General features: G+C 40.1%; 1 protein-coding gene across 5 annotated transcripts in view; it reads right to left on the bottom strand.

Moving 5' to 3' along the window:
* Positions 1 to 26,388, bottom strand: part of myo3b (myosin IIIB) — a 104,098-nt gene that overhangs the window by 62,989 nt on the left and 14,721 nt on the right. For all 5 annotated transcript variants that reach the window (XM_024003053.1, XM_024003059.2, XM_024003084.1 and 2 more), the window contains 15 exons: positions 19,506 to 19,571; positions 12,620 to 12,775; positions 8,777 to 8,861; positions 8,554 to 8,670; positions 8,347 to 8,451; positions 8,087 to 8,170; positions 7,689 to 7,891; positions 7,488 to 7,586; positions 7,247 to 7,361; positions 5,449 to 5,575; positions 5,071 to 5,281; positions 4,079 to 4,226; positions 2,424 to 2,577; positions 1,571 to 1,659; positions 1,318 to 1,447 (listed from right to left, as the gene is read on the bottom strand). In XM_024003053.1, coding sequence (XP_023858821.1) covers positions 1,318 to 1,447; positions 1,571 to 1,659; positions 2,424 to 2,577; positions 4,079 to 4,226; positions 5,071 to 5,281; positions 5,449 to 5,575; positions 7,247 to 7,361; positions 7,488 to 7,586; positions 7,689 to 7,891; positions 8,087 to 8,170; positions 8,347 to 8,451; positions 8,554 to 8,670; positions 8,777 to 8,861; positions 12,620 to 12,775; positions 19,506 to 19,571 — 1,889 coding nt within the window. The remainder of the gene's footprint in view (positions 1 to 1,317; positions 1,448 to 1,570; positions 1,660 to 2,423; positions 2,578 to 4,078; positions 4,227 to 5,070; positions 5,282 to 5,448; positions 5,576 to 7,246; positions 7,362 to 7,487; positions 7,587 to 7,688; positions 7,892 to 8,086; positions 8,171 to 8,346; positions 8,452 to 8,553; positions 8,671 to 8,776; positions 8,862 to 12,619; positions 12,776 to 19,505; positions 19,572 to 26,388) is intronic.

Genomic DNA, 26,388 nt, shown 5'->3' with positions numbered 1-26,388 from the left:
TTGGCCCCGCGTTGCCCGGTTTTGGCCGGGGAATTGTAAATAAGAATTTGTTCTTAACTGACTCGCCTAGTTAAATAAAGGTTAAATAAAAAATATGAATAAAATAACAAAAACAGACGACAACAACAGTGGCTAGATTACAACTACACAGCAATATAACACTTTCACTGCAGTCAATCATGAAAATCCCAARTTGATACCTATTACCTACTATGCACTTGACCCAAAGACATTGCTGCAAATATGTCCCTTGTGTGTTGTGCTGTAGACAAGAAAGCCTTCGGATGAGCTGAACCAAATTAYAGGCTTTTAGGCCTAATTGACACTATGTCTGTACCCATGAATGGTGGACCACATCTCTGCTGTCACTCATTACTTTGGAGTACCAAAGTGCAGTGAATTCTCCCCCCCGTTTCATTCTACCGAATTAACGTTCAAATGGTAGTGTATTTTTCTGCAATCAAGAAAAGAGTAGGATGGCCGTGGGCTCACCTTTTGCACTACCTCCCATTATTAAAACCTAGAGATTTAACACATGGATTTCTAATGGAGGCTAAACCAAGGTACACATCGTAAATTGGAGCTGCTCTTAATTCGACTATAACTGAAAGCAGTCATAATATGGCTTAACTTAAGAAAAGTATGAAGTGCTGCATCTGGTAATTGAACACATCCATTAGCATTCCGGCTCAGCCAAGTGACCACGGGCACCAGCCACGGCTATTGACGAAGATATTACCACCTTCAGTTAACTGCACAGAAAAGACTGGAAAGAAGAGTAGCTTTTATGCTCTCTAAATACCGTTTCTTCATCCCCTGGGTATTTGGAAACCTTATCACAAAAATATCCCGCTGCTGCACAATCTGTAGATAGCAGCAAGCAGCAGGAAACCAAAAGGGACAGCTTAGTGAAAATAAAAACAGAGCCCTCCATGGAGAGCTGAGCCTCTCAGGAGATAATGGAGACTGGAGATTTATTCACACACAGTATCGGATCGCAGAGAGAGAGAGGGGATTTGAGTGGAGGACCAGGACGCTGTCGCGTCCGGAGAGTCTTTAAAAAAAAAATACCTGAATGTTTATGGAGACATGAACCCTAGGAACAAACACACACTCACACAACACCGCCATCGGCTCCCCAATAACTTTCTACCACAATGTAAACAGAGTGAAGATTACTTAGTTTTTTGTACAAAAAAGGGAAGTTTCCAAGTTCCTGTGTGGAATATGCGGCAGTAGTGTAATACCACTCCAAAGGAGTAAACTGCTGATGATAATGAATTCTACAACACTTTTATCACAAGTCTTGACACCTACCTGTTTTTGTCAATGGACTTGAAAACAGCTGCTGCAGAAGTTTGTTCTCTGATGTTCTCAGAACCACAACGATGTCTGCAGGGAGAGTGTCTCGGTTCTTCTCAAGAAACCCGTTCACATTGTACAACACCTGTGTGACAGCACAGGGACAGTCAACTCAAACCACACCTGACAAAAGACGACCTAACCAACTGTATCAGTGGGCAAACAGCAATGAAACATACTGATCCATACATACTGCGGTGATCTATACCTTGCCAGCATAATGCTGAATTCCAAAGCAGAGCTCAAAACGTTTTGGTCTCCAGAAGTACTTGTAGCGGAGATTGTCCTCAAATTTATCTGAAGAGAAAACATATTTTGTGGATAATATAAAAAAATATATAAACTGCTTGATCCAGCATAGATATTTTCAGAGCCTTCTACGTAAGGCTTCTTTCTAAGACTTTGGTTGTTTTAGTACACATGGACTTGAATCGGTCTGCTTGTGAGGCCATATGTATATATAGTCTCACAAGGCTATATACAGTTGAAGTCAGAGGTTTACATACACCTTAGCCAAATACCTTTAAACTCAGTTTTTCACAATTCCTGACATTTAATTCTAGTAAAAATGACCTGTCTTAGGTCAGTTAGGATCACCACTTTATTTTAAGAATGTGAATGTAAACACACTCACGAATGTAAACACACGCACGCTACATTGACACTCACATAAAACCTACACACATTCACATACACTACATATGCACACACATAACAGACTCACGCATACCGACAAAACACACACATTTACACTCATAATTTGCTGCTGCTACTCCGTTCTTAATTTGACTCTTATTATTATCTATCCTGATGGCTAGTCACTTTACCCTGCCTTCATGTACATATCTACCTCAAATACCTCTTTCTGCACATTGATCTGGTGCTGGTACTGTATATAGATCCATTATTGTGTAATTTATTCCTCTTGTGTTACTATTTTTAGGATAATTTTTTAAACTGTGCATTTCTGGGAAGGGCTCATAAACAAGCATATCACAGTTAGACTACAGCCATTGTAATCAGTGTATGTGACAAATACAAATGGATTTGATTCGTCTTACCCACTAGGGTCTGGTCGGTGGCCTGGGGGAAGCGGCTCTCCTCATCCAGCAGAGAGAGCAGGCCCATGGGCTTCTGGAGGAACATGTCCAGGATAGGACGGTTGTCCTCATACTCCACCAGGCTGGCATCCACCCCCTCGCTCTGGTACTCCATCTAATTAAAACACACAAAATTTAGAACATTGCACAGTTAATGATTTCACTAAATAACCCAATTAAACAATCTAGGCTAAATAGGATTTGTGCATGTTTTTTTCTTTTTGTAAAAAAAATAAAATACAGTCCTTAAGCAACAGCACCACTGTGATGCAGAGAAACACTCCAGTTACTATTTCTAAAGTCAGTCGCTGAAATTATACAGAACTGTTCTGAAATAACAGATAGAGCCACGTACTAATTCATAATTTAGTTCCATTCGCAAATAACCCAGAGTCATATCACATTATTGCATCTGCTTAATTTAGATCAAAAAGTTATTTTAAATATATATTTTACTAATAAAGTGGAACCAATGGATCTAAACCGTCCTCATGTTTAAATCATTAACTTAGAATAATCAGCTTCTGTGTACCACTGGATTGAAGCCATTTTCACATTATAAAAATCCCTTTTCCGCTAAGCACTAGCGCTACATCGAAAGCAACTAATACTTCTACGTAACAAATCATGCAGGAAAGTTGCCTAGTTAAGAACCAGGAATTAAGTATGCCTAGTTAAGCCTTGGTAAAGTAAATATACAGAACAGTTTCAGAACACAACCCCAATATAGTTCAGTTCTTCTCTATTCATTAAACTGAATAAAGTGATCACTTTATAAATACCAACTCTCTCTAATTCCCTTGAGAGGAATTGCTAAAGAGCCAACATTAAGACAAAAGGACACAAGAGCAAAAAGTGCTCTTGATTAATGTCTATACAGTGTTGTCAGTGACAACGAAAAGCTCCCACACTCCAGGGTAAAAAGCTTAATTAAATCAATTAAAGATGCACTATGCAGAAATCGCTCTGCCATTTCCTGGTTGTTAAAATTCTAATAGCTCGCCTAATTTAAGTTTATGTGACAAAACAAGCAAGTATAGCGCAGAGAGAGAATCATTGTACCATCTAAACCGCTATTAAATATATTTTCCATATCCAAAAATATTGTATTTTCAGCTGTTTGAAGCTGGTGTACAAAACCGAAAGCAAAATAAGCAAAAATGAAACTTAAGAACGGGAAGCATAGAAATAGCGCACATAGAACAGATCTACCGCTTCTTAGACTTGCTTTCAATGAGAATGACAGATTTATAACACAGATTTCTATGTGAATTTGGTCAGGTTGCCCAAAAAGTTATAATCTCTAGTATGTAAGGGAGAAAAACATTCATGTTAACGTCATATAAACGCTATAAAGAAGATAACGCTGGATTACAATGTTTCATTAAGAGACACTTCCTCCGTGATTGATGAACAAGCCGGGATACTATAACGCGACTTTAAATATACAAAATGATGCTCAACAAAAATGGTCAACATGTACTACACACAACAAAAGGACATTTTCAGCAAAATCTAGTATACCTTCAATTGTCACTGTTAATGGACTTACTGGAGTTAGAGAAACAATTCATCTAGATTCTCTAAAACATGAGCCACCCCATCTGCAGGCTCACCTGTTCCAGGGCAAAAATGTGTTGGTTGAAGTAAAACTGAATCTGTTCATTTGCAATGTTGATGCAGAGTTGCTCAAAGGAGTTCTTCTTGAAGTTCTCGAATCCAAAGATGTCCAGGATTCCCACATTCATGCCACTTTCTGCCACACTTCAAAGGGGAAAACCAGGATAGACAAACAAAGTGCATCTTGTGTGGAACTGTGTGAACCACATTGACTTATGAAACTTTAACGATGAAGCAAGTTCAACCCAAATACAGAATATTTTGATCTGAATGGCCAATTCTACTGTTACGGGGGAGTCCTAATGAACTTTTAAACAAAAGTGCTGAATGTTCAGAGATCCTTGACTATGATCAGTTAATCATAAAATGTTAATTGCTGGCAAGGGTTGTACAAACAGATTGATACTAAAGTCTGTATTTAACTGTGATCGACACAATCGACACAATACTTCATTTAGGCCTACACTAAATACAGAGCTTACAACACATACGCACAGAGTGACTTTTATTGCTAAGATCGAGAGACATCATTTCCCATAATCCCTTTCATTAACAAGACATTAGAGGTCACCTTTTGTCTTGGTTAACAGGTTATTAATGGCAATAACAGAGTGTACAGATGACTGAAGTGGAAACAGACCCTGTGGGCCTTCTACAGCTCAGAGAGAGAAGATGACTCCCTGACAGTCCACGCTCACATTTATGAGGGAATTCTTTTGGATCAATGAACAACCCTTTACAGTCTCTCTGAAGTCTTTTTAATCATCAGAATATTATTTCCTCAGCACGTAACTCTGCATAAAACATTTACTCTACTTATTTTTCTCCCTTTCTTGTCTTGTGATGTCCATTGCTATTCTACTCCACATGGTTGGTTCTCTACTCAGACATAAAGGTAACTAGAGCTTAATAATATGCAGCAGCATCCACACACATGGTAGTGTGAAGCACAGTGCAACAACCAAAGACAAAGATACCTTACACTTACCAGATATTCATATCAGGCTGCAGGAGGGCATTGATGCGGTTGACTATCCAGCTGAAGAGGCGTCCGTACAGAGCCTTGGACATGGCGTCCCGGACATCGGTGGCTTTGTCTACAGTATTGGTGCGGATGATTGTCTCTCCACGGGTCACCACGCAGTGGGACGTCAGGGCCTCCGTGAGCTCCTCAGGGCCGATGCAGAGCAAGGCCGCAGCTGAGGGACAGGGCAGGTTCATGTCACAGTCACACAGAGTAGCAAGGAAACAACCATTCAGCCATATTGTGTAAATACAAAAAGAGGTGGGAATCTTACTATCAATTCTTAACCTGAGCAAGAAAAAGATTGTGTTTGCTAATAACACTGAAGTACAGTTGTCTTACCATTTTCCAAGGACTCAACATTAGGCACTTCACTTTTATCAGTCTGGTGTTGGGAAGTAATGGCAGTGAATTCAATATTTCCTGTATTCAAAATGGCGCAGAGAATTCTGTATACAGAATTGACCTCCTGTTAAAAAAGGAAGCACAGAAATCAGTGTACAGTGAGTGAAGAAATGCTATGGATATTTAGACACAGTACCAGTCAAAAGTTTGGACACACCTACTCATTCAAGGGTTTTTCTTTATTTTTGCTATTTTCTACATTGTAGAATAATAGTGAAGACATCAACACTATGAAATAACACAAATGGAATCATGTAGTAACCAAAAAAGTGTTAAAGAAATCAAAATATATTTTAGATTCTTCAAAGTAGCCACCCTTTGCCTTGATGACAGCTTTGCACACTCTTTGCATTCTCTCAACCAGCTTAATGAGGTAGTCACCTGGAATGCATTTCAATTAACAGGTGTGCCTTGTTAAAAGTTAATTTGAGGAATTTCTTTCCTTCTTAATGCGTTTGAGCCAGTTGTGTTGTGACACGGTAGGGTTGGTATACAGAAGATAGCCCTATTTGGTAAAAGACCAAGTCCAAATTAAGGCAAGAACAGCTCAAATAAGCAAAGAGAAACGACAGTCCATCATTACTTTAAGACATGAAGGTCAGTCAATCAGGAACATTTCAAGAACTTAAAGTTTCTGCAGTCGCAAAAACCATCAAGCGTTATGATGAAACTGGCTCTCATGAGGACCGCCACAGGAAAGGAAGACCCAGAGTTACCTCTGCTGCAGAAGATAAGTTCATTAGAGTTACCAGCCTCAGAAATTGCAGCCCAAATAAATTATTCACAGAGTTCAAGTAACAGACACATCAACTGCTCAGAGGAGACTGCATGAATCAGGCCTTCATTGTCAAATTGCTTCAAAGAAACTACTACTAAAGGACACCCATAAGAAGAGACTAGTTTGGGCCAAGAAACACAAGCAATGGACATTAGACTGGTGGAAATCTGTCCTTTGGTCTGATGAGTCCAAATTAGAGATATTTGTTCCAACCGCTGTGTCTTTGTGAGACGCAGAGTAGGTGAATGGATGATCTCCACATGTGTGGTTCCCACCGTGAAGCATGGAGGAGGAGGTGTGATGGTGTGGGTGTGCTTTGCTGGTGACACTGTCTGTGATTTATTTGGAATTCAAGGCACACTTAAAAAGCATGGCTACCACAGCGATACGCCATCCCATCTGGTGTGCTCTTAGTGGGACTAACATTTGTTTTTCAACAGGACAATGTCCCAACACACCTCCAGGCTGTGTAAGGGCTATTTGACCAAAAAGGAGAGTGATGGAGTGCTGCATCAGATGACCTGGCCTACACAAAAGAGTGAAGGAAAAGCAGTGCTCAGCATATGTAGGAACTACTTCAAGAAAGTTGGAGAAGCATTCTAGGTGAAGCTGGTTCTTGTGCATTTTCTCAACCAGCTTCACCTAGAATGCTTCTCCAACATTGTGCAAAGATTGTGCAAAGCTGTCATCAAGGCAAAGGGTGGCTCCCTTGCGAAATCTAAAATATTTTGATGCGTTTAACACCTTTTTGTTTACTACATGATTCCATTTGTGTTATTTCATAGTTTTGATGTCTTCACTATTATTCTACAATGTAGAAAATATTAAAAATAAACTAAAACCCTTGAATGAGTAGGTGTGTCCAACCTTTTGACTGGTACTGTATGTTCTCAGACAAGGCAAATAAAAATAATGTTCACACATTTGCTTTTAAATGAACAGAGAAACTGTACCTACCTCGTCAGTGAAGCCAATGATGCGGAAACAGTCCTGAATGGCATCAAACTGCTCCTTGTACAGTTTACTGGAGACAATGTCCTGCATCACTTTGCCATGTTGATTTTCAATATATCTAGACAGAAACACAGTTTTCAGTGCCAGTTTCTGCATTAGTCAAGTGATAGGAAATAACTCACTATATTCAGGCTATATTGAGGTGCCAAGTAATCAAAGCCAAGTAAAGTGATGAAATGCTAACCTGGGGGGTTTCTTGTCAGGTAATTTGTACTTCTTCAGCTTCTCTTGGTGATACAGACCGGCATAGATGTAGTAGAATATGTGGAAGTTTTTCTCTCCCCTAAGAGCATAAAGAGAAACGGTTAGCCATCTAGCCAGTTAACTTCAATTGAGGATGACGGTTGTGATGAATAATATCCCTAGCACATCTTTCCATTCTTACGTGGCCTGTTTGATGACCCTGGACTTCTCCAGCAGGTACTCTGAGATCTTGGCCCCCATGACGGCCCCGGTGGGGGTAAACTTCATCTCCAGGTACTTCCCAAAGCGACTGGAGTTGTCGTTAATGGCCGTGCACGCGTTGCCAAACGCCTCCACCAGGGGATTCACCTGGAGGATCTTCTCCCGCAGCGTCCGATTGTTTGCCTGGAATCACAGTCAATATTTTTTTTTTTGGGGGGGGGGGCATAACTCCCTCCAGAGACAACGCAAACTAAATGTGTAGGACTGAATCTATCAGTGTCCAGTCTGTCCATTCAATAATGAATTCCACTGAGGTTCAATATTTATGAACATGATGATGGACTGACAGCACCAGATATTTTTGTAAACAAGCAGTACCTTTCCCAGAAAGGTGAGATGCTGGACAATCAGATGGGCACTCTCTGTCTTCCCAGCTCCACTCTCTCCACTGATGATGATGCACTGTAACATAAGGACACATCAACAACTTTGTCATCGGGATGTCTCTAACAAGCACATCACTAGATCTCTAAACAAAGAACATGTTTTTGTTTAYCGCCAATGATAACATTATCCATATGAACCGGCATATCACTAAATAGGACTTCCTCACACAAAGTGTATCCCCCCTCAAGTACCTGGTCTTTGCAGAAGGTCACCATGCCCTGGTATGCTGCATCAGCAGTAGCAAAGATGTGGGGAGGATTGTCTGCTCGCTTCACCCCATGGTACAGCTTAGAGAACTGTGAACAGACACCCCACATTAGAATATCAATACCGTTCTGTCTGTACAGAGGTGTGAAGAGGAATTATGGCACACAATGGCACTGCCGTAACAAACAAACCTGTGGCGAGTAGATGCTTAGAGTTTGAAAAGGATTGAGAGCGATGAGGATGTCTCCAACGTATGTGTATATCTGCAGCTCGTCATATCTCTTCGAGAGGTGTTTGATGATGGTCTCCTGCGGAGAAGAAGAACACATACAGTGGGTACTGTGTACAATACCTACATGATTCACATACCGTCCTCTAGTCCAACAACAACGAAGTCAAAGTATGAAATCTTACCTCATCTAAAAACTCCAGGTTCACCAGATCATCATCAGGACTCGTCTCTATTATGAGTGTTTTACGAGTATTGATTCTTTCATGCCTGTTGGAGTAAAGGACATAATACTGGGTTAGAAAGCATTACAGTGACGAAAGAATACAGATACATTACTAATACTAATCTGGATATAAAATCCATTCATTTAGATGGGTTGCAGGTTGGCCCATAAGGGTGTTCCCCAGGGAGATCTCCACCATTATCACAGGCTGTGATTGCACTTCATCTCCGTTTGACCTATCACTCTACAATGGGGCCTACCGGTCAGAGGTCAGCACGGAGGCAACTGCCTCATTGGGATTATGCAAACCCCCAAGGGCCTATTGCGGTGATGTGTGTGTGTGTGTGTGTGTGTGTGTGTGTGTGTGTGTGTGTGTGTGTGTGTGTGTGTGGTTCTTGGTTGGTGGTGTGTGTGCTGTGTGTGTGTGTGTATTTGTGTGCACATGTAAGCGAATAGAGCACTTTTGTCAAAAACATCAAGCTCTAAAATAACAGTTATCACCACTTAAATATTGCACCCAGAAATTCCAGTCAAGTTCAGATACTAAACCTAACATGAACAATGAAATGGACCAACATGTCAGTCACAGAGTGTATCTATTCTATGATAATAAATAATAGATACACTGACTGTACAAAACATTTCCATGACATAGACTGACCAGGTGAATCCAGGTGAAAGCTATGATCCCTTATTGATGTCACTTGTTAAATCCACTTCAATCAGTGTAGATGAAGGGGAGAAGACAGGTTAAATAAGTATTTTTAAGCTTTGAGACAGTTGAGACATGGATTGTGTATGTGTGCCATTCAGAGGATGACGAGACAAAAGATTTAAGTGCCTTTGAACGGGGTATGGTAGTAGGTGCCAGGCGCATCGGTTTGAGTGTTTCAAGAACTGCAACGCTGCTGGGTTTTTCACGCTCAACAGTTTCCCGTGTGTATCAAGAATGAGGCTGTTCTGAGGGTAAAAGGGGATGCAACTCAATATTAGGAAGGTGTTCCTAATGTTTTGTACACTCAGTGTATATGAAGTGAATAACATAATAGTAAACCCATCCTACGAGTGAACAATGATTTCCTATTTTGGAAGATTACATATCACAACATAGGCACAGACACATGCATATACACACACGATAACATACGCACTATACACACACGTACACATGGATTTTGTGTTGTAGATATGTGGTAGTGGAGTAGGGGTCTGAGGGCACACAGTGTGTCGTGAGATCTGTTATGAATGTATTGTAATGTTTTTAAAATTGTAGGACTGCCTTAATGTTGCTGGACCCCAGGAAGAGTAGCTGCTGCCTTGGATCCATAATTAACAAATATTCTGAGTAGAAATCCTACAGAAGTTCAACAGGGAAACATAATGTCACAACTGCCAATGGAGCACGGTGTAGTATGGAATCCTCAACACTTTCTTCCCCAGAGACATCCCTTCTGAAAAAGATTACAGGCCCTCAGCTTCTACCTTCTCTTACTTCGAAGCATGATACATGTTGTAAACCATTCCACCTACTTAAATCTGCCTGTCTCCTGTCTGTGCAGTGTGCTGATCTTTGGCACCAGTGACTAAAACTGGGAAAGCACAGTTCCTTTTCCTTCAAGCCTCTAATCTCATTATGCACTTTCACTGTGGACAGGGACATAAGATCACCATCTCACCACACACACACTCTGGAGTAAACATACACATGGCATGGCATCAAGACTCTCTCTCATTCAATGGCACGTGTACTTAGCTCTTTTCTTTAGGGACACGGAAAAGTATTCCCCCAACAGATCATTTGGGAAATAACAAGGTAAACAGAATCGTTTTGCAAACACAAACAACAGTTTTTTAATAAAAGCTCATGGCATACCAGATATAAATCATTCAAAATTCTTAATTCAGTGATAATGTGACCTGCAAGGTTGAACAGTTAGCATTTTCCACAAGTAAATCAATCTGAGACTAAAGTGTTTTATTCCCTCATTGGTTTAATCATATGGGTGGAGGGCTGCTCTGTCCTAAATGCTCCTCGTTGTCACACTGTTAAAAGATCCATTGGGATAAAAAGCTTTTCTTAATCTAACTTTGAGTCAGCACAATCACTCATATCAAATTAGTTCCACTCCCCTAACTTCTCTTTAATCACATCATTTTCATAACTTCGACTACACATCATACACTGTATATACAAAAGTATGTGGACACCCTATCAAACTAGTGGATTCGGATATTTCAGCCACACCCATTGATGACAGGTGTATAAAATTGAGCACACAGCCATGCAATCTCCATAGACAAATATTGGCAGTATAATGGCCTTACTGAAGTGTTCAGTGACTTTCAACGTCAGTTCATCAAATTTCTGCCCTGCTAGAGCTGACCTGGTCAACTGTAAGTGCTGCTATTGTGAAGTGGAAACGTCTAGGAGCAACAACGGATCAGATGCGAAGTGGTAGGTCACACAAGCTCACAGAACTGCTGGGTGCTGAAGCGCACAGCGCGTAAAAATCGCATGTCCTCAGTTGCAACACTCACTACCAAGTTACAAACTACCTCTGGAAGCAACGTCAATAACTGTTCGTCGGGAGCTTCAGAAAATGGTCTTCCATGGCCAAGCAGCTTGTGTGCACAAGCCTAAGATCACCATGCGCAATTCCAAGAGGTGGCTGCAGTGGTGTAAAGCTCGACGCCATTGGACTCTGGAACAGTGGAAATGCTTTCTCTGGAGTGATGAATCACGCTTCACCATCTAGCAATCTGACGGACGAATCTGGATTTGGCGGATGCCAGGAGAATGTTACCTGCCTGAATGCATAGCGCCAACTGTAAAGTTTGGTGGAGGAGGAATAATGGTCTGGGGCTGTTATTTATGGTTTGGGTTAGGCCCCTAAGTTCCAGTGAAGGGAAATCTTAATGCTACAGCATACAATGACATTCTAGACGATTCTGTGCTTCCAACTTTGAGGCAACAGTTTGGGGAATGCCCTTTCCTGTTTCAGCATGACAATGCCCCCATGCACCCAGCAAGGTTCATACAGAACTGGTTTGTCGAGATCGGTGTGGAAGAACTTGACTGGCCTGCACAGAGTCCTGACCTCAATCCCATCGAACACCTATGGGATGAATTGGACTGCCGACTGTGAGCCAAACACAATCACATACGTTGGTCAGAAATAGAAAGGAGTTCTATTTTAGCCCTTGGCGTTGCAGACGCTCGTTGGTGCGCGCGAGCAGTGTGGGTGCAGTAATTGAATAACATGGATTTCTAAATTTATTTTGCGATGCTCGCAACGCGACGTATCCGGTCTGGTCAGCATGTAATGCTCTTGTGGCTGAATGGAAGCAAGTCCCCGCAGCAATGTTCCAACATCTAGTGGAAAGCCTTCCCAGAAGAGTGGAGGCTGTTATAGCAGCAAAGGGGGGACCAACTCCATATTAATGCCCATGATTTTGGAATGAGATGTTCGACGCAGGTGTCCACATACTTTTGGTCCCGTAGTGTATCTGTTACACTAGTTTGGACGGACACAACAGTTGAAGGAAATGAAACCCTGCCACCCACTGGTGAGAAAACACATCTCATCTCAGCATTTCATCCAGTTCACTCTGTCTTGCTCCATAGCATTGTCTCTCCAATGTAGATTAATTAATCAGCAATAACAGATACATAACATCATTGATTGATAGATTTAACAGATGTCATCTCAGAGAGATACATCAATGAGATCTGCAGAGGGGATTCTTTCAGAATTCTTTAACTGAGAATGTTAGCATTTCTCTGAGTAGATGACACACTTACTTGGTCTTGAGTTTGCAGCCCAGGTCTTGTTGCTCGCAGATTAGTGTGGACAGCTGTTGACCGAGAGCCATTTCTTTGCCATGGGCCTGCTTAATGAAGGGGTGTTCCAAGAGGTGGGTCACAGACGGACGAGTCTCAAAATCCTTTATCAGACACCTGTGTAGCGAGAGAACGCAATTACAACATCATAATACATCATAAAAAGTAAAAGTACAACCTTTTTTGGGGTTTAAACCCTCTGATCACTAATTCACTGATCACAAATACAACGACCTGAACATTTTACAAAGCGGATTTTTCTGGATTATCTCTGACACGAGTGTGTTCAGTAGGGTGCTTCTATGGAGCTTCTCATCAGTGCTTCTGTGTCTGGGTGACTGACCAATGTGTCCCCTCTTTGAGAACCACATGGTCTGGTCATCACCATGGCCCCCATTGCAAACAGGTCTGTTTCTGGATGGCCCCTATCTGCCCTGTGCAGTGTTTACTCAGAGACCCCTTTTTGTCATAGTGGTCATATCCCAGCAAACCGGGAACATTCCCAGAACATTAGCTAATATTCCCATTAACTTCTAGTTAGGGTTTTATCTAACATTAGGATGATAACATCCCCAAAACATTGTTTTTGATACAAATAAAAAATAATTCTCAAAATGTTTTAAATAAAATATCCTTGGATGGTTCTCTTAACATTCACTAAAATGTTGTGCACAACATCTGTAACTACCACAGAACATTTCCCAAACGTTCTCATTAAGTTTCCAGGTAATGTAATAACACAATGTACCAGTAATGTTTTAGAACATACTGCTGCAACAAAATGTGAGAGCAACGTTCTGGGAACATCAGGCGTATGTTTTATACAAACATTGTATAATCATCAGTACAACTGGACTGTTTTTGTGTTATGAGAAGAACATTTGCAGCAACATAACGAATGTTCTGGGAACTTTCACAGAACCAATTTTGGTTAGCTGGGATGTCACTATTCTACTGCCTTTACATTATGATATAATTAATATGAAATATTTTCAATCCAGAGGCAATACACTGTTGTTCAAATAACTTTATATCATAAGTAAAATAATTTGTAAAAGATGTAGTCCATGGACATGGTGTGATACCGTTTCAAATGGTGAGGCTATTTAAACCAGCTGCCTAGCACTCCATTTGAAATGTATGTTTTTTTAAAACAAAATTATTCTGAAAAGACGTTACCAATAGTCATCGCTCTGTATCTATCCCTTTCATTCAGAATATCCATCATTCCGTACCTAATCTAAACACTTAAACGCCTGAATATGTTTTGGTGTACTGCAACACAACAATGCAGGCAGGCGAGAGATAAGAGAATAATACCAATCTGACTCCTGCTACCTAATCTAGGCTGAAATTCTGCTGGCTCTTTCTATCAGTTTTTATGCTCTGGAAATTCATTCATAGAATTCATTAGTGTCAGGACATTAAGCAGAGGCTGCAGCCATTAGCTGAGCTGTGCAGCCAGGATGCTAAACATCAGGCCACTTTGTTATAAAAGGCAGCTCTTTTGGCTGCACAGGGACAGACACTGGTGATGCATTTATTATCGAGAGCAATGACAGTAGTTACCTACCCACCCGCACACACACTGGTCTGGCTGGGAGCTGGAGAGTCCTCACAAACAGCCTGCCAGGCCTGATAACATTGTCCATGCTCCACACATTGTAGCCTGGTGGGCTTTGTTTGAGGAGATTATTTCTGATCTGATATCATACAATCCATTACCTCATACTCATGAGAAAGAGAGAGAAAGATTTTAAAAAGCACCTAATAAAATGCATTGTATCTGAATATGGAAAATGGTCAAATAGAAGAGGATGCATTACTATAAGACAGGGATCATCAACTATAAACAGCTGCGGGCCGATGTTTTCTTGAGCGGATGGTCAGTGGGCCGGAAAATCATTACAAATCATTTGTAGACCGCAAATTGACGGAAAGAAGCCCAAACAGATATAATATTTCACTAAAACATAATCATTTCAAACCTTGCTTACAATCTGGAACAGGTTTCCAAAATGTAAATCACTTGGCGCTGATTTGCTGGTGTTTTTACAGTCTTTCATGTCCCCCACCCCACTTGCTTAATGTTTTTGCTCAGAAAACTTGGAGAGGACAAATAAAATCGCCATCAGTTGGGGAACCCTGCTATAAGATGTTTCATTACATTTTTTGGGACGAATCAAGTAAAGGTTGTATGAGCTGTGTTCTCTAAGAATGTTCTCTAACTGAGTTTAAGAGAAGCAATAAAGACGTCCGCATTCTCAATAAAGAAGGCAAAAAGGAAAACAATGAGGATCTTTACAATAAACAAAAAGTATTCACACCCCTTGACTTTTTCAAAAGTTTGAACCAAAAACCTATGTAATTTTTCAAGAAACAGAAACGGAAACAGAAACGAGAACGAAAGTAATCCGTACTAGGCCTCCCGAGTGGCGCAGTGGTCTAAAGGCCTTACTACAGATCTGGGTTCGATCCCGGGCTGTGTCGCAGCCTGCCGCAACTGGGAGACTCATGAGGAGGCGCACGATTGGCCCAACGTCGTTCGGGTTAGGGGAGGGTTTGGCCGGCTGGGATGTCCTGCACTAGCGACTCCTTGTTGCGGCCGGGCTCATGCACGCTGACTTCGGTCGCCAGCTGTACGGTGTTTCCTCAGACACATTGGTGTGGCTGGCTTCCGGGTTAAACGAGCAGTGTGTCAAGAAGCAGTGCGGCTTGGCGGGGTCGTGTTTCAGATGACGCATGGCTCTCGACCTTCGCCTCTCCCGAGTCCGTACGGTGTACGGTGATGGGACAAGACTGTAACTACCAATTGGACATGATGAAGGGGTAAAAAGTACCAAAAAAAATCTATAAAGAAAGTGATCCATACTGTTCCGGAACAGAAACACATACTGTTCAACGGGACAGTTGTAAATCATGCAGCGCCTTGTGTCACCATTCCAGATTTTTAGAGAAACAACAAATGTTGGTACATATAAGTGTCTTATATCGGCTGAAAGCTTAAATAATTTTTAATATAACTGCACTGTCCAATTTACAGTAGCTTTTACTGCAAAAAAATGCCATGCTATTGTTTGAGAGCTCCTAACAACAAAACACTTTTTTCACCACGATAGGTTTGATAAATACACCTCTGAAGGTGAAATGTGTACTTACATTCTGAAATGTTCATATAAGGTCCATATAGCATGCACGATCGATTTTGTATTTCCACTTGTTCAATTTGCAAAGAAAGGAATCTGTGAAAATCTAACTCTAAACGTTGTTTCAACCAGACAAATCACGTTCGTATGTATTCCTCAGAGATCCTAGAACGTAACCAGACTTCACTATATCATTAGGGGTGTAGTATATCCTATAGGACACCATATTTGGTCAGAGAGCGACGCCTTCGTGGCACACCGATGACGTGGGCAGTCTTCACTTGAACAACTCTAACTTAGTCAAATAAGCACCAATCGGGGTCAAACGAAGCTAGCTAGATAGCCAATGAGTTGGGATTTACGGGAGTATCTGGAAACCCTGTATCAGTCGTAAAATGTAGCTACTAACCTTGTGGGACAGCATGCCTTTTCCTTTTGGACAAAAATTATAAGAATATTCAGTTATGAATTTATGAAAACTGGTTGTTTTGCAAATCTTGAACTGATAATATGGCTACTAATACTGGAAAAGTTAAGTCAAAGTCCAAGTATACAGATTTGACGATAATCTTGCAGAAAAATGTAATATGAATTCAAATGTCTCCTTCACGATTTTCCCAAATATACCTGGGTGACTTCACACTAAATGTCATGTAGTTCGCTCATACTTCAAGCTATCCATCTGAAACTTTGCACATATACTGCTGCCATCTTGTGGACATCATCGGAATTACAATCAGAGTGATGGCAAGAACTGGGACCTTTCTCTTGCATTTCACAGATGGTTGTAGAAAAGAAACGGTTGGTTTTTTCTTTGTATTTTCTTCTACCAGATCTATTGTATTGTATTCTCCTACATTCAATTCTCATTTCCACAACCTTCAAAGTGTTTCCTTTCAAATGGTACCAAGAATATGCATATCCTTGCTTCAGGGCCTGAGCTACAGGCAGTTAGATTTGGTATGTCATTTTAGGCGAAAATTGAAAAAAAGGGGGCTATCCCTTAAGAATACTATAGGCCTAGTTATTAAGTTTCCCGTTGGATTTATTAACTACAAAAAGGTAAGAGTTTTTTTCAATTCTGGTGCTGCTCTGCACACACAAGAGTGTTAGCAAGCTAGCTCAAACGACATTCAAAGTTCCTCCATAGAAGCCGCTCATCGTAGGCATAACTATGTGGACATAGCTATTTCAGATAATGCATGTCATAACAAGATGCCCAGCACTTCAAGCCTCTTCCTCAACCCTCTCTTAGGTTATGGCTAGAAGGGATCCAGCTTTTGTCAAATTAAAGTCAAAACTACAAATTAATTAAAAATGAAAAGCTGAAATGTCTTAAGTTAACAAGTATTCAACCCCTTTGTTATGGCAAGCCTAAATAAGTTCAGGAGTAAAAATATGCTTGACAAGTCACATAATAATTTGCATGGATTTTTGAATGACTACCTCATCTCTGTACCTCACACATACAATTATCTGTAAGGTCCCTCCGTTGAGCAGTGAATTTCAAACACAGATTCAACCACAAAGACCAGGGAGGTTTTCTAATTCCTCGCAAAGAAGGGTACCTATGGAGGGGTAAAAAAAAAAAAAAACGCTTTGAGCATGGTGAAGTTATTAATTGGAGAGGAAGGAAACCGCTCAGGGATTTCTCCATGAGGCAAATGGTGACTTTAAAACAGTTAGAGTTTAATGGATGTGATAGGAGAAAACAGAGGATGGATCAACAACATTGCAGTTACTCCACAATACTAACCTAAATGACAGAGTGAAAAGAAGGAAGCCTGTACAGAAAATAAATATTAAAATATATGCATCCTGTTTGCAACAAAGCACGAAAGAAATACTGTAAAAAAAAAATAGCCTAAGCAACTCACTGTTTGTCCTGAATACAAAGTGTTATGTTTGGGGCAAATCCAATACAACACATTACTAAGTACCACTCTCCATATTTGCAAGCATAGTGGTTGCTGCATCATGTTCTGGGTATGCTTGTAATCGCTAATGGAATAGAACTAAGTACAGGCAAAATCCTAGAGGAAAAGCTTTTTACTAGACACTGGAAGATTAATTCACTTTTCAGCAGGACAATAACTTAAAACAAAAGGCCAAATCTATACTGGAGTTGTTACCAAGAAGACAGTGAATGTTCCTGAGTGGCCAAGTTACAGTTTTGACTTAAATGTAATTGAAAATCTATGGCAAGACTTGAAAATGGTTGTCTAGCAATGATCAACAACCAATTTGACAGAGCTTGAAGAATTTTGAAAAGAATAATGGGAAAATGTTGCACAATCCCGGTGTGGAAAGCTCTTAGAGACTTACTCAGAATGACTCACAGCTGTAATCGCTGCCAAATGTGTTTCTACAAAGTATTGACTCAGGGGTGTGAATACTTATGCAAATTAGATATCTCTATTTAATTTTCAATACATTTGCAAACATTTATAAAACACGCTTCCAATTTGTCAATATGGGTGAGAGAAAAAATATATTTGATCCATTTTGAATTCAGGCTGTAACACCACAAAATGTGGAATAAGTCAAGGGGTATGAATACTTTCTGAATGCACTGTAAATGAGAAATCAGCTTCTTTAGGGTACCTATAACACAACAGCACCAACTATTTGTTACTGTTCATGTGGGCCTTGAACCATCTCCTCAGCTCTCCAGCTTCACCAAATTACTAAATAACAAGCCACACAAAKGGTACAACATCTTAAAGCAGGGCTTTTCTACATGCATTATGAAACAAAAAGGCCTGTGTGATAGGCCTTATGACAGGGGATCCATTCCAAGCAAAGCTTTAACAATATTATAACGCAGTAGTGTACAGGTCATGCAACTCTACATTGGACTCAGCTACAGCTTCTAATCCATCTCTGACAGACCTGGTGCTATGATAAATGCACGACTAACACAAATAAATGAGTCTATTACCCCTAATGGTTATGGGTTCACAGCTGTACTGTTTGATGTTTCCATTATTAATAATGAATTAATAACCAATGCCTTTCAATCTATTCCACCACTAATAATAACACGAAATTCCCCCCCACAAATAACCCCAGAAGAAATAGATTTGTTTCTCTCTCATTTATTTGCACTGCATGCTAGATATTAAGGTTGTATATTCAGCGAGACTATTATGGGCCAATGTTGACATGATTTGTTTTCCACACTGGAGGGACTGATTACTTATCTTGTCCTGAAGATATAACTGATAAGTCAGTAGAATGAGTTTTTTCCTGTGACAGATTTACGCAAATGAAAACCGAGGAAATGCGAGGAAGAGAAAAGGGTTGATAAAATCTATCTTAAAAAAAAAGATCAATTTCTAGTCCTTTCCATTTCCAGTGATCAAAGGATGCCCAGAATCAAATGCGTAACCAGTGCATTCTGCCCCCTTGGCCAAATAGGAAAAGATTGAGGTCTCGCCATTGAAACCCATTCAAATAGGCTTGTGTTGTTTAAAAAGTAGCAATGAATATATTTTGTTGTCATCACCATTAACCAACTGCATTAGAGCCAGTTGGTTGCAATCACTTCAAAGACTAAATAAACACAAATAAACATGTATAGATAAATTCTCCGACTGGATTAGACCCAACAACTTCCTTACTGTGTAAGTAAGTGTAGAGGAACACATTAATTTCAGCAGGAAGCAACTTCATTGTCATAGAAAGAGCAGGTTACTCACTGGGCAATGAAGTGACTGAAGCTTCTGCACCACTCCTCTGGGTTGCGTAACGTAGGGGAAGGGTTTCTGAAACGAACACACAACACAAAAATCAGTTGTTTAAAACATTTWTTWTTWTTTTTATTTTTTACATTGAACTGAAATGTTTAAGTTACTGATGGTGTTGTTGTTGGCCTAAACACGATAGTTCTCATGAGACTGGAGCGTCAGTCTCATTTGTCACTGAGTATAGTCAGTGACAAATGATAACAGCTCCTCAACTGTCTGACAGGAAGCATCTGCCAGCAGGAGCCAAAGTTATGGGAGCCAGTAATACCTCTGTCAGCAGCATTTAAAGAGACCATCTATAACGAGGCAAGCACCTCAAGACTAGTTCAGTGGATGATATCGGGACAGAGCCAGGGCAGTACCAAGGCTCAACAACAGGGCGTTACCATTCTTCAAGTTCAAAACATGCTCATCAAAGAAAATAAAGAAATAATGTAATGGGGAAGATAGTGATTAAAGTTATGATTTTTCTCATACTGTCATTTTGGATAGGGTGCTTTCGTACACTTAAGCTTTCAAACTTAATTTTCAAAGTATCATCAACTCATTTCTAAAATGGAGCCAGCTTTGTACATCTAAGGCATGCAAAAAACAACCAAGAACAAATGGTTCTAATTTATATGATAAGAAAACATTATCAATAACAAAGCTTTATGCTACACACATATGGGAGCCTATTAAATGAGGAAATGTGTCATTATTCCCAGCACTAAGTCACGCACGTCTGTGATAGAGACTCAGAGTCAGACAGACAGTCCTTTCTGAAGTGCAGATCAAAGCCTAGTAATGGACTGCTTCAATGCAAAATATAATATGAGCCTGCAGCAATGCTCTTGCCTTGATGTTGTACCACTGCACTGCTTATATATTACAAAGTCAATACACCAGCACYTTGGTGATAACACTGTCAAGTACCCTCATTGTGCTTCGAAAATCAGGCATTTTTCTTTCCAGTATATATGGGAGCACTGACTCATTTTGTAAACACAATTGGCTTATTTAAATTTAGGTCGGGGCACTCCTTGTGCTGTCAAACATGTGTCAAAGTGGATTGAGTCAAAATCAGTGGTTCTCAGCTCCACTTTTGAAGCCCTAAGTCTGCTACTAAGCTCAGGAAAAAGACAAAAAAGCATGCTCGTGAATATGATACTTTGTATGCAGAGCTCATAATTCTTCCCATTTTCCTAATAGATATAAAAAACAGTCAGATAATTTCCATGAATCCTGACAGCTAATGTCATACAGTAGATATAGTTATAGAGCATGTTATAGAGCATAGCAGGGATAATCAACTAGATTCAGCCACAGGCTGATTTAGTCTTGAGCGGATGTTCGAGGGGCCGGAACATGAATACAAATTATTTGTAGACTACAAATTGATCGCAAGAAGCCCAAACAGATATAATATTTGACTAAAACATAATCATTTCAAAAATTGCTTATATTTGTACACAATCACGTGTCTCTCTATTACGTGTGGAAATTACTGGGGAACAGATTTAAAAAATTGAAATCGCTTGGAGCTGATTTCCTGGCGTCCCCCCCCCAAAAAAGAAATATAAATACATTTGGGGGCCAAATAAAACCACCCTGGTTTTATTTGTTTATAGGATAGCCGCCAGTTGGGGAGCCCAGAGTACACACAGTGCATCATGAAATAAAGACACTATCTGGCAGTGTTTGAACTTTGAGGGCCTAAAGAGCAGCACTACGGGAAACACAAGAAATACTTCTTCTGTGGGCCAACTGCTCAAACTCCAGCTCATCTATCATCAGAGAGCACCGGCAGTTCTGTTGAGCGCACATGAATGAACACGGAAAAGTGCTGCAACATTTTTCTCTACAGGATAGACTGTGAGGGTACATCAGTGTGCCTGCATGGAATAACTGCATAACAGACAGACAGAGGCATTCTAAACACAACCAATGTCACACCCCCAATATCCTATCACCTCAGAGGTCGAAACAGCAGATGTGTATTAGATTATGTTAAAAACAATAGGATATTGAACGAGGGAAAACAAGTAGTCAGTACAATACATTTTCTCTGAGATAGCTGTTGGATAATCACAAACAATCCAATATTATTTGGGAAAAAAATAACATAACTAGGTCAGAAACCTTTCCAGCCTGTGTTCTATTACTGCTACATTTCTCAGAACAACCAGTGAGGAGTTTCCAGAACAAATGACCACACAATGTTGAAAAATAATTGTGGCGAAGTAACTACATTCGTTTATAAGCCATAGCGTGACTCTAAATCATTACAAGACATTTGAAAAACAACCACTGATCGTTTGTCATAAAAAGTCCCACGGAGAGATACAAAACAGTACCCAGCAATATTCTAAAGCCTTGTTCACACTGCAGGCCTTAATGCTCAAATCAGTTTGTTTTTCAAATCCGTTTTGGATTATTGACTGTCCAAAGAGCAAGTTACAAGTGACGTGACCAAAACGGATTTATCAGTGTTCAGACAGCAGTCATTTGTTGACACTAGCTATGCTAGTTGTAATGACGGGTGTGTGAGCAGTGGTGCAGGCTGATTAGTGCTGGTGCTCGTGCTTCCTTTCACTCAAGAGGTTATGTAGCAAGCTAACGTAACAACAATGCCTGCCATGGACGTTTCCCAGTTTCTTTGAATGTTCAGAATCATAGTGTAAGAATGCTTTTAAAGCGTCAAAGGATAAGATGTTCCAACTTTTTCCTGCAGGAAAAAGAACAGATTCTAATCGGATATGCAAAAAAAATTGGATTTAAGTCACTTCAAACTGCCAATGTGAACAAGGCTTTAGAGACTATGYTGGATTGACCAGTTGACATATTGCCAATAGTAATCTTCCACATACAAAATGCCAAACAATTGTTGTGAAAAGTACGTACCAAAAGCTGTGTGAGTTAACTTTGAAATGAACGTATCTCAATCTCAAAGACTCAGTTTATAGAAAAGTAAGCATAATTCTTAACCCCAACCCTAACCCCAGCCTTTCATGTGCATAAAAATCACCAAAATGTTACCAGGGCTGAATGTCAGGATTACAATACAAGAATCACAGTTTACATTCTGCTCAGACTTAAGTTTACATTTAACATTGAACCAAGGCCTGAATACTGTGCTGCTGATGGTCAGGTGTAAGTTTCAAAATCTGACCCTTATCAAATACATTCCAAAATGGATGAACAGTATTGGTAAAAGAAAACAGTAAAAATGGTAGCGATGTCTTTCAGTCTTGACTGTTCTGCTCTGCAACCTTTACATTACCTGTGGCTTTTGGCTGGGGTATTGCTTCTTGCCAGAACACTGGTTGCCCTATGATTTCATTAGCCTTTGTTGGCTCTGACAACCCATCATTTACACCCATTATCTTCCTCACTTCACGTCTCCCTTCAGACAGATACAAGCCCAGTTACATACAGTGAGCTCCAAAAGTATTGGGACAGTGACAGATTTTTTGTGGTGTGCTGTAAGTGCTGTAATCTCTAAACGGTTCATGAGATATGGATGAAAATACCTTCAAATTAAAGCTGACAGTCCGCACTTTAACCTCATAGTCATTGTATCATTTCAAATCCAAAGTACTGGATTACAGAGCCAAAACAACAACAAAAATATGTACTGTCCCAATACTTTTGGAGTTCACTGTATTTTGCTAATATCCACTGGGATCTGGGCGAATAAACACAGCATTGGACTTCTTTGCCAATTACCTTTAACCTTCACAGGCTTTTACATACACATTTCCCTATGACTTTACACAGGACTTCACTCTGGGTTTGGCAAATACAGCATGGAGAATATTGGCTCAAGCAATTAACCTTTCCACATATTGAATATCTGAGAGCATCGTCTCAAGTTTCCGTAATTAATTCTGCAGTTAACCGTTTTACAGCTTTACCCTTTTACATGCTCCATTACCCACATTCATGATAACCATGGGCCCCACATATATGACATACTATAAAGCAGGCAAAATCACATCCAATCTTCTCATCATGATATGCTGTAGGGCATATAATCTGTTTCCCGTAGAGGAGGATCTGTGATTGGCTCTTGGAGGTCTATCTACAACAGATTGGCTCCCGGGCCGGCCTTACTTTACTGTTAATAGTGATTTACAATGGTGTTGGAATCAATACAGTTCTTTCTATGTGATGCTATCTGTGGAAAAGAGCAAGCAGCAGGTATGAATGGAGTGTAGGAGCAGAGCAGCTTCCCTGACAGCGATCTGAACTCCTCTCATCACTTCACACTGGTCGCTGTGAAAGGAATACCATCTGTGCAAGTTCCCACCACAAATCTAAAGCTCTATCACGTGGCTTGCAGTAGTCCTGCCTGTATTCAGCCCCAGTGTCAATGGCCCCAGAGGCCTGGCTACGTTAATGGTGCTGTTGCTTTATCTACACGGTGAGTCCACACCCTAAGGCCACTCCATCTGCTGTATGACATGGAGGAGATAATGTAGTACAGCGAAGGGCATAGTCCTGAGCCAGCCAAAACAACCAGAACCCTCTCAGATCTCAACCCAGGTTTCACATACTGCCAGCTACATCACAAAAGGATATACAGTTGAAGTCGGAAGTTTACATACACCTTAGCTAAATACATTTAAATTAAGTATTTCCCAATTCCTGACATTTAATCCTAGTATAAATTCCCTGTTTTAGGTAAGTTAGGATCACCACTTTATTTTAAGAATGTGAAATGTCAGAATAATAGTAGAGAATTTATTTTACATTTCAGCTTTTATTTCTTTCATCACATTCCCAGTGGGTCAGACGTTTACATACACTCAATTGGTATTTGGTAGCATTGTCTTTAAATTGCTTAACTTAGGTCAAATGTTTTGGGTAGCCTTCCACAAGCTTCCCACAATAAGTTGGGTGAATTGTGGCCCATTCCTCCTGACAGAGCTGGTGTAACTGAGTCAGGTTTCTAGTCCTCCTTGCTCGCACACACTTTTTCAGTTCTGCCCATAAAATTTCTATAGGATCAGGGCTTTGAGGTCAGGGCTTTGTGATGGCCACTCCAATACCTTGACTTTGTTGTCCTTAAGCCATTTTGCCACAACTTTTGAAGTATGCTTGGGGTCATTGTCCATTTGGAAGACCCATTTGTGACCAAGCTTTAACTTCATGACTGATGTCTTGAGATGTTGCTTCAATATATCCACATAATGTTCCTGCCTCATGATGCCATCTATTTTGTGAAGTGCACCAGTCCCTCCTGCAGCAAGCATCAGACCAGTGGACACTTCTCCAAAAATATATTTTTCCCCATGTGCAGTTGCAAACCGTAGTTTGGCTTTTTTATGGCGGTTTTGGATCAGTGGCTTCTTCCTTGCTGAGTGGCCTTTCAGGTTATGTCGATATAGGACTCATTTTACTGTAGATAAATATACTTTTGTACCTGTTTCCTCCAGCATCTTCACAAGGTCCTTTGCTGTTGTTCTGGGATTGATTTGCACTTTTTGCACCAAAGTACGTTCATCTCTAAGAGACTGAACGCGTCTCCTTCCTCAAGCAATAGGCACTGAGTTTGAAGGTAGGCCTTGAAATACATCCACAGGTACACCTCCAATTGACTCAAATGATATCAATTAGCCAATCAGAAGCTTCTAAAGCCATGACATAATTTTCTGGAATTTTCCAAGCTGTTTAAAGGCACAGTCAACTTAGTGTATGTAAACTTCTGACCCACTGAAATTGTGATACAGTGAAATAATCTGTCTGTAAACAATTGTTGGAAAAATGACTTGTGTCATGCACAAAGTAGATGTCCTAACCGACTTGCCAAAACTATAGTTTGTTAACAAGAAATTTGTGGAGTGATTGAAAAACGAGTTTTAATGACTCCAACCTAAGTGTATGTAAACCTCCGACTTCAACTGTAGGTGAAGCTAGACAGAAGCATCAACTAGATTTAGATGGTGACACTGAATATGCAGTTATTGCCATATTTCATAAAAACATCCGTTGTGTTTTTCATAATGCTTATACCCAATATAGACCATGTTTGTCATGGTAATGTCCRACTCATAGGAATAATCTTGGGATTTACACAGCAGATTAATAAATACAGTGTGCCATTGAGTGGATTGTGAGATGGAAATACAGAAATGTGTGCAAAGACATACAATCTTATGTCATAAGGAATTATAAACTGGGTGGTTCGAGCCCTGAATGCTGATTGGCTTTATTTTATACCACGGGTATGACAAAACATGTATTTTTACTGCTCTAATTACGTTGGTAACCAGTTTATAAAAGCAATAAGGCACCTTGGGAGTTTGTGGTATATGGCCAATATACCACACCCCCTCGAGCCTTATTGCTTAAATATAGCATGTTTTAGTGTCCGTGGGATTTTTTATTAAAACCTATTATTCCCAAGGACAATACTCTATCAGGAGAAGCCACTGATTATGGCAATTTAAAGAGCAACTAAAGCATGCGTGGAACACTCACAGGAAACAACAATTTAATATACCTCATTACAATTATTAAATCGATCTCATTACAATCATTAAATCGACATCATTAAAATCATTAAATCGACCTCATTACAGTCATTAAATCTACCTCATTACAGTCATTAAATCTACCTCATTACAGTCATTAAATCTACCTCATTACAGTCATTAAATCTACCTCATTACAATCATTAAATCTACCTCATTACAATAATTAAATCCACCTAATTTCAATCATTAAATCTTCCTCATTACAATCATTAAATCTACCTCATTACAATAATTAATTCTACCTCATTACAATCATTAAATCTACCTCATTACAATCATTAAATCTACCTCAAATCAATCCTTAAATCTACCTC

Source organism: Salvelinus sp. IW2-2015, linkage group LG2 (assembly GCF_002910315.2).
Source record: "Salvelinus sp. IW2-2015 linkage group LG2, ASM291031v2, whole genome shotgun sequence".
NCBI classification, from domain to species: Eukaryota; Metazoa; Chordata; class Actinopteri; order Salmoniformes; family Salmonidae; genus Salvelinus; species Salvelinus sp. IW2-2015.
Note: the sequence above shows the minus strand (reverse complement) of the source record. Positions and strands in the feature narration are given on the sequence as shown.